This window comes from Neovison vison, chromosome 3 (assembly GCF_020171115.1).
Source record: "Neovison vison isolate M4711 chromosome 3, ASM_NN_V1, whole genome shotgun sequence".
NCBI lineage: Eukaryota > Metazoa > Chordata > Mammalia > Carnivora > Mustelidae > Neogale > Neogale vison.
The window spans coordinates 219,879,978-219,891,017 of record NC_058093.1 but is presented as its reverse complement, the minus strand read 5'-3'; the positions used below and the strand labels follow the sequence as shown (position 1 = coordinate 219,891,017).

The 11,040-nt window shown below is 45.2% G+C and overlaps 1 protein-coding gene across 2 annotated transcripts in view; it reads right to left on the bottom strand.

Moving 5' to 3' along the window:
* Window positions 1-1,363: 1,363 nt before the first annotated feature.
* The window catches only part of CHEK2 (checkpoint kinase 2), a 47,948-nt gene continuing 38,271 nt past the window's right edge, over window positions 1,364-11,040 (bottom strand). For both annotated transcript variants that reach the window (XM_044244002.1, XM_044244003.1), the window contains exons 10-15: window positions 10,343-10,429; window positions 8,602-8,765; window positions 8,287-8,402; window positions 7,181-7,266; window positions 2,445-2,525; window positions 1,364-1,613 (exon numbers count right to left, since the gene is read on the bottom strand). In XM_044244002.1, the coding sequence (XP_044099937.1) occupies window positions 1,524-1,613; window positions 2,445-2,525; window positions 7,181-7,266; window positions 8,287-8,402; window positions 8,602-8,765; window positions 10,343-10,429 (624 nt within the window). In that variant the 3' untranslated portion in view covers window positions 1,364-1,523. The remainder of the gene's footprint in view (window positions 1,614-2,444; window positions 2,526-7,180; window positions 7,267-8,286; window positions 8,403-8,601; window positions 8,766-10,342; window positions 10,430-11,040) is intronic.

Sequence of the window (11,040 nt, the reverse complement as noted above, 5' to 3'; positions counted from 1 at the left end):
GGGCTGTACCCTCTTATAATAACTGAACACATCGCATTCAGGATTTAAATATCGGTCCCTTGTGAGTTTTGTCAATGTGAGTCAGTAATCCTGAGTCTGACTGTGTATGAACCTGAGAAGATGAGAAATACTAAAAGTCAGAAAGACCTGGGTTGGGTGCTACCTCTGCCACTTACTGTGTGACACTGACCAAGTCAACTTACTACTTCCTCCTGGGCTCTTCACCTACAACAGCAGGGCAGTCAGAGGTCTTATACCACAGCATTACTGTGAGAACTGGACAAGACCAGCCAAGGGAAGGGCTTTATACAGGGTCTCCTTGGTCACTGTTGGCTCAACAAGAAATGCCCACATGCCTCATTTGCATTTCCAAAATCCAAACAGCTTTGAAACCTGAGAGTCATCCATAACTCCTTTGACAGGACAGAAGTGACCTGAACTGACATGAGGCACTTGTTGTCTTCTCTCTTTTAACTCTTTTATTGTATTTGCTGTAAGAGTATTTACAGTGCTTAGTTATAGTACTCTACTGGCTGTTACAAATAAAAAAAGTCGATGCACCATGGAGCCTTCTTTTTTTTTTTTTTTTAAAGATTTTATTTATTTATTTGACAGAGATCACAAGCAGGCAGAGAGGCAGGCAGAGAGAGAGAGAGAGAGGGAAGCAGGCTCCCCGCTGAGCAGAGAGCCCGATGCGGGACTCAATCCCAGAACCCCAAGATCATGACCTGAGCCAAAGGCAGTGGCCTAACCAACTGAGCCACCCAGGTGCCCCACCATGGAGCCTTCTTAAAACCAGGAAAATTTCGGGGCACCTGGGTGGCTCAGTGGGTTAAGCTTCTGCCTTCAGCTCAGGTCATAATCCCAGGGTCCTGGGATCGAGCCCCGCATCAGGCTCTCTGCTCAGCAGGGAGCCTGCTTCCCCATCGCTCTCTCTGTGCTGCTCTGCCTACTTGTGATCTCTCTCTCTGTGTCAAAGAAATAAATAAAATCTTTAAAAAAAAAAACAAAAAACAGGAAAATTTCGTATTTGACAACTTTTTTGGTCCAACGATTTCAGCAACGATGGACCTGTATCTTTATGCAGGTGAGGATGAGAATTTAAAACTGGTCTGTGATATACGGTACCAAGGTACCTCTCATCTCATAAGGACTTTGGTGACCAGCCAGGCTCTACAAACTCCACCCCAACCTGCAGCTTTCTAAAGGGTCTTTCAAATGCAGTTTGCCCAGGCTGAGACTAGGTCTACCCACCTGGTTCCAGCCAACGTGGAGTGCCAGACAAAAAGCACGAAACTGCAAATACACAAAAAAGGCATGCCACCAAAGAGCCCATCATCAAGCAAAAAGCACAAAGCCCAGGTTCCACGAGGTTTGGGATTGTGTATTGATGATCATGAAAAAGCAACCTTCCCCACAATTACAATACACTATTAAAAAAACAAAACAAAACAAAAAAATAGATTTAAAGAAAATGGCAGCAGGGTTCAAGAAGGCAGGTTCCTTTCATGTCCAACCAGTGTTCACGACACAGCAGCACAAACAGCCAGACGCTTTGTGGTGTCAGCATCCTCTGCTTCCCCTTCAAGAAGCCGCTTTCGACTCGTGGACGGCTGGAAGTAAAAAGGAAGAAATGTTCAAAGAAATGTTCAAAGAAAACCACTGGCTCTAAGATTATCAAAGTGTTCCACTGTGCTGCCAGTAAACCTGGAGCATTTCACATGAAGCTTCTAGTGCCAAGAATTAGGAGTCATTCCCCCTTGACATCTGAATCCCCACCAAATGTGCCCAGACTCAGACATATTTATTCAAGGACATTTCTCTCCTTTGTGGCTTCAGACCACTTAAGTTATACTGAAAGGACGCAGCATGAACACCTTCCCTTCTCCTTGGCATCTCCTTCGAAATTATGAAGTTCAAAGGGACTACAATACCTCTTCCTGGGAGCCCCAGATCTTGCTCTTTTGTGGAAAGATCATCTTTTTTATGTCTTTGTTTCCCCATTTATAAAATTTCAAGGGGACAGTGGGAAGGGGAGTATAATTCACCAAAAGAAGGCAGAATCGAATGAGCAGATATTAACTAATCCTAACAAAGAACCTTGGAGGAATAAAATTATACTCAATAATCAACCACTTGCTCAGATTTTAAATTTCCAACAAGTTTCAATTTGAACTTCTAATAGAGTCTTCCAATTTGCCTTGCAGGAGACCTCTTGAGAGACAATCTCTGGCTGTGTTTCTTTAACGCATTCAACTCACTCGTCCTTATTAAGTCTTCTAAGGGCACTAGGGCAGATGGAGCGGAAACAAAGTATCTACTACATTATTCCAAAAATATATTAAGCAACTGCTACTAAAGAGACCTTCTGAGCTCATCAGTCTTGCTCATGAGCTCTTTCTTTAAAACTGAGCCTACATTTAACAACCATCATCTGGAAATACCTGGGCTGGGGCTTGGGGTAGAGACACCGACTTATTTTCTTCAAAAAGCAAATTCTGAAATTTTTTCTTCATGTCCTCATCCTGTGAAGAAATGAAAAGAAAAGAAAAAAAAAAAAAAACCCTCAGTAGACTGTGTCTGAAGGAAAGAAAGCTCCTAAAAAGACAGGGCTAGGTTGGCCCGGGAAAGAGGAAAGTTGGTAAGGACACCCAGTCTGTCCACTAAAAGGCACACTCTTGCTGAGGCTCCAGAAGTTAATGGGCCATGCACTCCATGGCTCTGCCTTCCCAGAGGAGTCTAATCAGAGTCCAGACTCAGTGGACACCGGCTGAATCACATCCACATGCCTCAGGGCTCTCACTGGGTCAGGGAGAACCACAGACATTAGCAGTTGAAAGACTTTCAGAACCAGCATCCCAGATCCTGAGAATGGGCAATCAGGAAGTCAGAGGCTCGGACTGACTCAGTCCTGACCCTTTATAGGGTCTGAGAGCACACCCTATAAAATTCCCCAAACCTTTCCAGGAGGTGCCTGGAATAAGACCATGTACTGGGGCCTCCCTAACAAAGCAACCCAGCACCCCAGAAAATTCTCCCAAGCAAATACTACACAAGTCACAATTTTAAAGCCCACAATATTCCAGAGCTAAAGAGAAAGGAGGACAGATGAACAGACCACAGCATTACAGGTGCTTTGTGTTGCTAGAGGAAGAAGGGGGAGTGGAAGATGCATGTGCACACACAGAACTCCTGCCCAGATGTCTATGAGGGTAATTCCCACCTCCGAGAGTGTTACTTCTAATAGGGTTTAAGGATCTGTGTCTGGGAATCCTGAAAAGTAACCTGGTGCAACTCTCCCCATCTTCAGAAAGGTGAAACATCCATGACTAGGATGGGGCCAGCTAGAAGCCCAGCTCAGCCCCTCAAAAGTAGCACGGGCACAAGACAGACCCACAGCAGCCTGATTCCAAGGCCCCATGAACCTTCCCATCCAACCCCCTCCCGTTCCTCCCACTAAGCCAAGAGCACCTCAGTAGGTAGGGGCAGAGGACATAGGAGTGAAGGCCTCCAACATTCAGCACCTGGATACGTACAGAAAAATTACAGTGCTCAAGAATGAACTCACCTGTTCTGTATCTAGCGGCTGAATCACCTGCTTCCAACACACTGTTTACTGAGGCACTCTGGGTAGCGCCCCCACTGCCCATTCTGAGAGCACCACCTTCATCTGGATTCTGCTCCACAATCTCCAATAGGATCTTACTTCCTACTCCATGCCACTCTCAAAATTCCTTCCCCTCTTTCCCCCTATTCCCGCTCACAGCCCCCACCAGGAATGCCCTCCTTGCCATCCTACCCATCCCCCTCACCCACCGCTGTCATTCATTCAGTGAACAAATACTTCCTGAGCAGACTTAGGTGCCAGGCACTGTAAAACGCCCAGGGGCCTCCATCTAGAGGGACTGAAAATGAGGTACACCCGTGGTGACTAAACTATGTCCACCCCACCTCTGCCCCCTACATTCAAATGTTGAAATGGTAACCCCCAGTGACCATCTGGAGACAGGGCCTTTGAAGGGGCAATTAAGTTAAAATGAGGCTATTAGGGTGGGGTTCCAATCTAGTATGGTTGGTGTTCCTCACAAGAAGAGAAAGAGACGCCAGGGATGTGAGCACAGAGAAAAGGCCATATGAGGACAGGGAGAAGACAGCCATCTGCAAGGCAAGGACAGATGCCACAAGAGAAACCAAATGTGTGCGAACACCTTGAAATCAGGACTTCTAGCCTCCAGAACTGTGAGGAAATAAACTTCTGTTGTTTAAGCCACCCCATCTGCGTATTTTGTTATAGCAGCTCTAGCAAACTAAATACACCCATGTCAACCCCAGACCACTCAGCCTTTAGAACCTCTTCATACTGTGTGAACCCATGAGTACCTGAAACCCAATGGACCATGGCCCTGTCTCTCTCGGAGGGTCCCCCCTCATGCTCTACACCTACCCCTACTGCCACATGTATTCCACTGTGCTGTGATGACTATGGTCGGGGTTGGCCTCCACCCAGACTGTCCGCTCCCCAAGGCAAGAACTTATCTTTCTCTTCGTTGCATCCCCAGTACCTACGTGTTGACACATGAGCTCATTAACTGTCCTTGAAAGAATGAACACAAAGAATAAACCCACACAGCAACACACTGGACGGCAGCTCTGTTGTATAGCCAGAACTGCCCACAAGCCTATTTAGGCCTACATTTAACACAAATCATCAGGGCAGCTCGGTGGCTCAGTCAGTATAGCGTCTGACTCTTGATTTCAGCTCAGGTCATGATCTCAGGGTCGTGAGATCAAGCTTGGCATCAGACTCCATGAGTCTGCTTGTCCCTCTCTGGCTGATCCTCCCCCTACTCGTGTACGCTTGCTCTCTCTCTCTCAAAAAAAAAAATCTTAAAAAAAAAAAAAATGGGGGGGAGGCACCTGGGTGGCTCAGTGGGTTAAGCCTCTGCCTTCAGCTCAGGTCATGGTCTCAGGGTCCTGGGATCGAGCCCCACATCAGGCTCTGTGTTCAGCAGGGAGCCTGCCTCTCTCTCTCTCTCTCTTTTCTCTCTACCTCTGCCTACTTGTGCTTTCTCTCTGTCAAATAAATAAATAAAATCTTAAAAAAAAAAAAAAATTGGGGCACCTGGGTGGCTCAGGCATTAAGCGTCTGCCTTCAGCTTGGGTCACGATCCCAGGGTCCCGGGATCAAGTCCCGCATTGGGCTCCCTGCTCAGCGGGGAGCCTGCTTCTCCCACTCCTATTCACCCTGTTTGTGTTCCCTTTCTCTCTCTCTGTCAAATAAATAAAATCTTTAAAAATAATAATAATAAATTAACAATTAGTAGCAATAATATGGAAAAGGCACTCATTATATACCACAGGTAACAATGTGCATCTGCAAACACCTTCCTTGGAGATGTCTACAATCTATTCAAAAATTTATATTGTAAAATGCCTCAAAGGCAAGCCGGAAGGAGTTCTCCATTTCAGAAACTGAGTATGAAGTGCCAAAGAGTGGATGTTATGGGGTGTCATGGGATCACATAAAGGATGTTCCCCAAACCAAAGACAGTTAAGAGCAAGACAGACTGGAATTCACATTCCAAACACTCAGTCCAGGGCCAGACCCACAAAGCCATTTGGCTTCTTCAAAATCACTGAAATTTCCCAAAATAAAACCTAAGCTATCACTAGCAGATAAGTAATGCCGGCCAGCGTCTGCATTCCTGTCCTCACTCTGTGTTCCCTCCACCTTCTGCAACAAAAACAAAATGTGGACAGCAGTTTTCCAGTGAGACCCCTGGGGAGCCCCGAACTTCACCTTTTCCTCAGTTGTTAGTAACAGTTTTCTTTTGAGACAAACAGAACAAGAAAAATAGGTTAGGCACGTTCGTAAGCTGTGGGCAGCTACAAACTCAGTTCCCTGGCCTAACTGGCAAGCTACATCCTACCCCCCCAACCCCCCACAACAAGACCAGCACAACTCCTGCACCTCCACATCTGGCCCCAAAAGTTTCCCTATTAGGGCACATCAAAAGAGCCAAGAGGCATGTTTTTCTTTTTCATCAAAATTAAATCCCCACATGCAAAGGCACCCTTGTTTCCAAATTCCTTTTCTCCAGGGTCCTGCTGTTTCAAATCTGTGTGGTCTACTAAGTGCTAAATCATCCGACAGATTTCTTCTGGGGGAAGACCGCTGTTTCCAGGGCAATAGCCCAAACAAATGCATCTACTTTTTTTTTTCTTCCAAGGATTTGTTGTTCTCAACCTGAGCTGGCCTGAGCAAAACCGTTAGATATGGAGAGCTGGAAGAATGAAAGAATAGGGACAGTCTTCCCAGAGCCCCACAAGCACAGTCCTGAGACTGGATGGCCCGGAAGAGTTTCTGGACCAGTAATCCCCAGAGTACTTGAGCCCCGAGCTCAAGCTAGCTGGTTAAGTTCCCCATCCCCACAGGAAACAGACCAAAAGGAAATCAACAAAAAGGGGTACGGCGTACTGAGTGGAACTGCATTTCACAGAAGGCCTGACATCCGTCAGAAAACCTGCCCCATGCTATATCTAGTTCTAAAACCAAAGATCAGTCCACCAAAACCACAAAGGACTTCTAAGTCTGACAGCTAGAATGAGGTCACAGTATAATCCAGTAACCGCCACAACAAGGACACAGAGATAATACAGACTGGAAAGGTGCAGTAACAGCCCGCGCTCATGGCCTGTTCACTCACCAGGGATAAGTGGGACCCTGTATGCCCACTTAGGCTTAAGAAAGAGCACCCCTTCCCCCCAGAGAAGCTGCCCTCCTCCACTTCCTCCTGCTCCCCGACTTAAGGACAAGGACAGCTGGGAGGAAGCCCATCCCACCTGTGTGAGGGAAGAGGCTGGCACAGGTGGGAGTGGCAGTGGAGGTTCTGAGCTAGAAACACTTCTCAAGGTGCCACCGCCAAACTGCAGACTTGGGGAACCCAAGTGGGACTAGGAAAGGCCAGTGAGCTGTCCTGGCCTTCCAGAAGCCACAAGTTAAGTTGAAAAGGTTGTACCCAAAGACACGCCTATGCTCATGACCCATATACACACAGAAACATACCCTAGACACGGAAGGTGCATTAAACAGTCTCAACAAAGCGAACATTTCCAACTTCTTCCTTTATCCTTCAGGTCCCCACATAGTTCATGCTAGCTAATGCTGTCCCATACCCACCTGAAGCCACGGGTGTCTTAAAGCTTCTTCTGTCGTAAAACGCACCTTTGGATCCACTATCAACAACTTTTTGACAAGGTCCAGAGCTAAAGCAGTAAGATAATCAAATATTAAATCTTAGTGGAAAGGGAAGATACATTAAATCAGCAAAATTAAAGTGTGCCAGAATCACAGGCCAACATCCAAAGAGAGGGAGGGGCTGATGTCACTGCAAGTCAGCAGGTGTGGTGTCCAAGGCCCCCCACCCCCACGCCCCAGTCCTTCTCACTCTGTATTCAGAACACCAGGAATGAATATAATGCCCCCCGTCTCTCCTTGTTCACACATCACCACCTCCTCAACTCTCCCTGTTCCCCCCATTCATTGCTGGACTCAAGTTCAAACTAATTAAATCTGAACTTCTACCTAGTTCTAGGGTGCTTAGGATGTTCAGCCAACTCTCCCAACTTGACAGTGAGAGTTTCTCAGCCCTCAATAGCCTCCTTGGAACTGCAGGCTTGGCAGAAACAAAGCTTGACAGCAAGCAAGTAGAGGCTGGCTTTTATATTGCAACAATATTACTCCTTCAACATTCTAAGATTTAACAGAACCGTCTATGTTACATAGCCTGACATTTAGTTTTCCTTTCCTACTTTTCCTTTTGAGAAGTACAAAGTTACACTTTTAAATTCTAAAACACAAAGAAATTACTTTAGCTCTTACTTGCTCACTCCAAGCAGACTTTCTAACTGAAAAGTTAGTTATTATTTTGTACACTTACTAGGTGCCAGCCACTTGCTTAGGTTACACCTATCCTCACTAAAACCCTTTAAGGGAGGGGTCTTCTGTACTCGCTTTACATATAAAGGAAAAGGTAACTCAGAGACATTAAGTAACTTGCCTAAGGTCACACAGCTAGGGGTAGCAGACCCAAATAAAATATGAGCCTCAGTCAGCCTTGTCTGGAGGCTCTGTTCTCAACTTCCTTTGCCCCTCAAAAGGTGTAAAACAAATAACAGAAATTAAGAATTAACAGGAGGAACCTAACAGAATATGAAAAGAAATTTCCACCACAGCACACACACATCTTGGCAAACCACAAATTCTTAACCCTTTCATATCCATACCCTTTTCTGAGACCTCTGCCCAGACTTCAGGAATGAAATTGAATTTTCCACTGGTGATCTGATCCTTCAAAGACACTTGAGTCTTATGCTCAGAGAAAGGTGGATATCCACTAAGGCTTAATATTGGCAGAGAGAGAAAGATAAAGAAATCAAATTATATCCTCAGTGGCATTTAGACATACAGATTAGATTTTTCTTTAAATAAATGGTCAAAAAAAAAAAAGTCACCCAATTCAAAAGCTCTCTATCTGGACACGTTTCTGACTTCACCTAGTTACCTCCAACCAGACTCTGAAGCAATGAAACTTTTCTTACCAAATAAAAAGAATCACTCCTAAACTCCAGCAATCCACAGCCCGGTTATATCCAGCAGTCCCAAAGGAATTAAGAACCTCAGGAGCCAGGTAAGTAGGAGTACCACATAATGTTCTCATGAGAGAGGTCTCCCCCAAGATCTTAGACTGCCCAAAATCAGTAATCTAAAATTAAGGACAAAAGGGAATCATTTTTAATGGTGTCATAAAATAAAAAGACTAACATAGTCTTGCCAGTCCTAAAAGGCAATGTAGGCGAGATCAGTTCCCATCCTATTCGGCTCGTGCCTATTAAACTGGAATCTTTAACACAGCAAGTTAAATTTCATTTTGCTTGGGCCGCCTGGGTGGCTCAACGGGTTAAAGCCTCTGCCCTCTGCCTATGGCTCAGGTCATGATCTCAGGTCATGATCTCAGGGTCCTCGGATTGAGCCCCACATCTGCTCAGCAGGGAGCCTGCTTCCTCTCCGCCCCCTCCCCCCCCCCCCCCGCCTGCTTGTGATCTCACTGTCAAATAAGTAAATAAAATTAAAAAAAAAAAAATTCATTTTGCTTAAATTAAAAATCCCAAGCCAAGGAAGCTCAAGGTTTCTTCTCCAACTTACCTGTGGTTCTCTGTGCCTTACAAAAAGGTTTATAATCCTTATCTAACCCAGACTCTAGGGATCTAATTAGTTATCCATGGTTTTTCTTAGATCCTAGTTTCTCAAACAATCTCAACACTCAAATACTTGAGGAGCTTGGAAGAAAAATTCTGAGATGCAGGCTGGGTATCATGATTTTTTTTTTTTTTTTTTAAATCAACAGAAGATTCTATAGTGAAGCCAGGCTTGGGAAGCACACTGCCTTAGAAAAGCAGCAGTAGATAGGGGATGGGATTCTCTCATCCATCTAGATCCCTCCTTCCCCTTTAAACAAAAATTGCTTGTATAAAGTAGAGGACAATAAATGCTCATTAAAACCTGGATTGGGGGCGCCTGGGTGGTTCAGTGGGTTAAGGCCTCTGCCTTTAGCTGGGGTCATGATCCCAGAGTCCTGGGGTTGAGCCCCATGTCAGATTCTCCCCAGCAGGGGGCCTGGTTCTTCCTCTTTCTCTGCCTACCTGTGATCTCTGTCTGTCAAATAAATAAATAAAATCTTTAACAAAAAATAAAATAGGGTGCCTGGGTGGCTCAGTGGATTAAAGCCTCTGCCTTCGGCTTGGGTCATGATCCCAGGGTCCTGGGATCGAGCCCAGCGTTGGGCGCTCTGCTCAGCGGGGAGCCTGCTTCTCCTTCTCTCTCTGCCTGCCTCTCTGCCTACTTGTGATCTCTGTCTGTCAAATAAATAAATAAATAAAATCTTTTTTAAAAGGGGGGGGGCACCTGGGTGGCTCAGTTGGTTGAGTGACTGCCTTTGGCTCAGGTCATAATCCCGGACTTCCAGGATCAAGTCCCGCATCGGGCTCCCAGCTCCTTGGGGAGTCTGCTTCTCCCTCTGACCCTCTGACCTTCTCCTCTCTCATGCTCTCTCTCACTCATTCTCTCTCAAATAAATAAATAAAATCTTTTAAAAAAATAATAAAAAATAAAATAATATAAAATCTGGATTGGAGCAATACTATCTGATCACTAAAAAACCGCTAATACTGGAAAGGTCAAATTCTCTACCTTTTCATGCTCCCACTTTTTACTTGACGAATTTTATAAGTTTGGGGACAGAAACCTACTAGAGTGGCCACAAACAGAACATAAATTTCTTACCTTTATAAGACAGTCCTCTTTTTGAGATGAGAGCAGAACATTCTCTGGCTTTAAGTCCCGATGTATAATACCATTTTCGTGAAGGTACTACACAGAAAGGGAGGCATGACCCTTGGATTTATGGAGTAGGTAAGTGAGTAAAGACAGACACAGATACAGACACACACACACACACACCCCTTACAGCTGGGTGAAACCATAAGCCAGGCTATTCAAAACCATATTCCCCCAGGGCCGCCTGGGTGGCTCAGTGGGTTAAGCCTCTGCCTTTATTTGGCTCAGGTCATGATCTCAGGGTCCTGGGATCCAGCTCCGCTTCGGACTCTCTGCTCAGCAGGGAGCCTGCTTTCCCCTCTCTCTTTGCCTGCCTCTCTGCCTACTTTTGATCTCTGTTTGTCAAGTAAATAAATAAAATCTTTCCAAAAAGAGTTTTAAAAAATTATAATAATGTATTTGGTTATTCTTTTCCTGAGGATAGTTTTTAAAGGCCTCTGTAAAGCACCTAACTATAAATTATCTGTTTAAATACCCAGAGTTCACATATTCCTCAACACAAAAATTGAGTTCATCTTCAAATCTCTATGTCTGAAATAGAACGTTGATGTTGTCTCTGTGGTCACCATTTTAATACACCAAGTCATTTCTTTAGGGAAAAAACTCCCCCACCCACGGATCTGCACTCAACACTTCTTAATGTT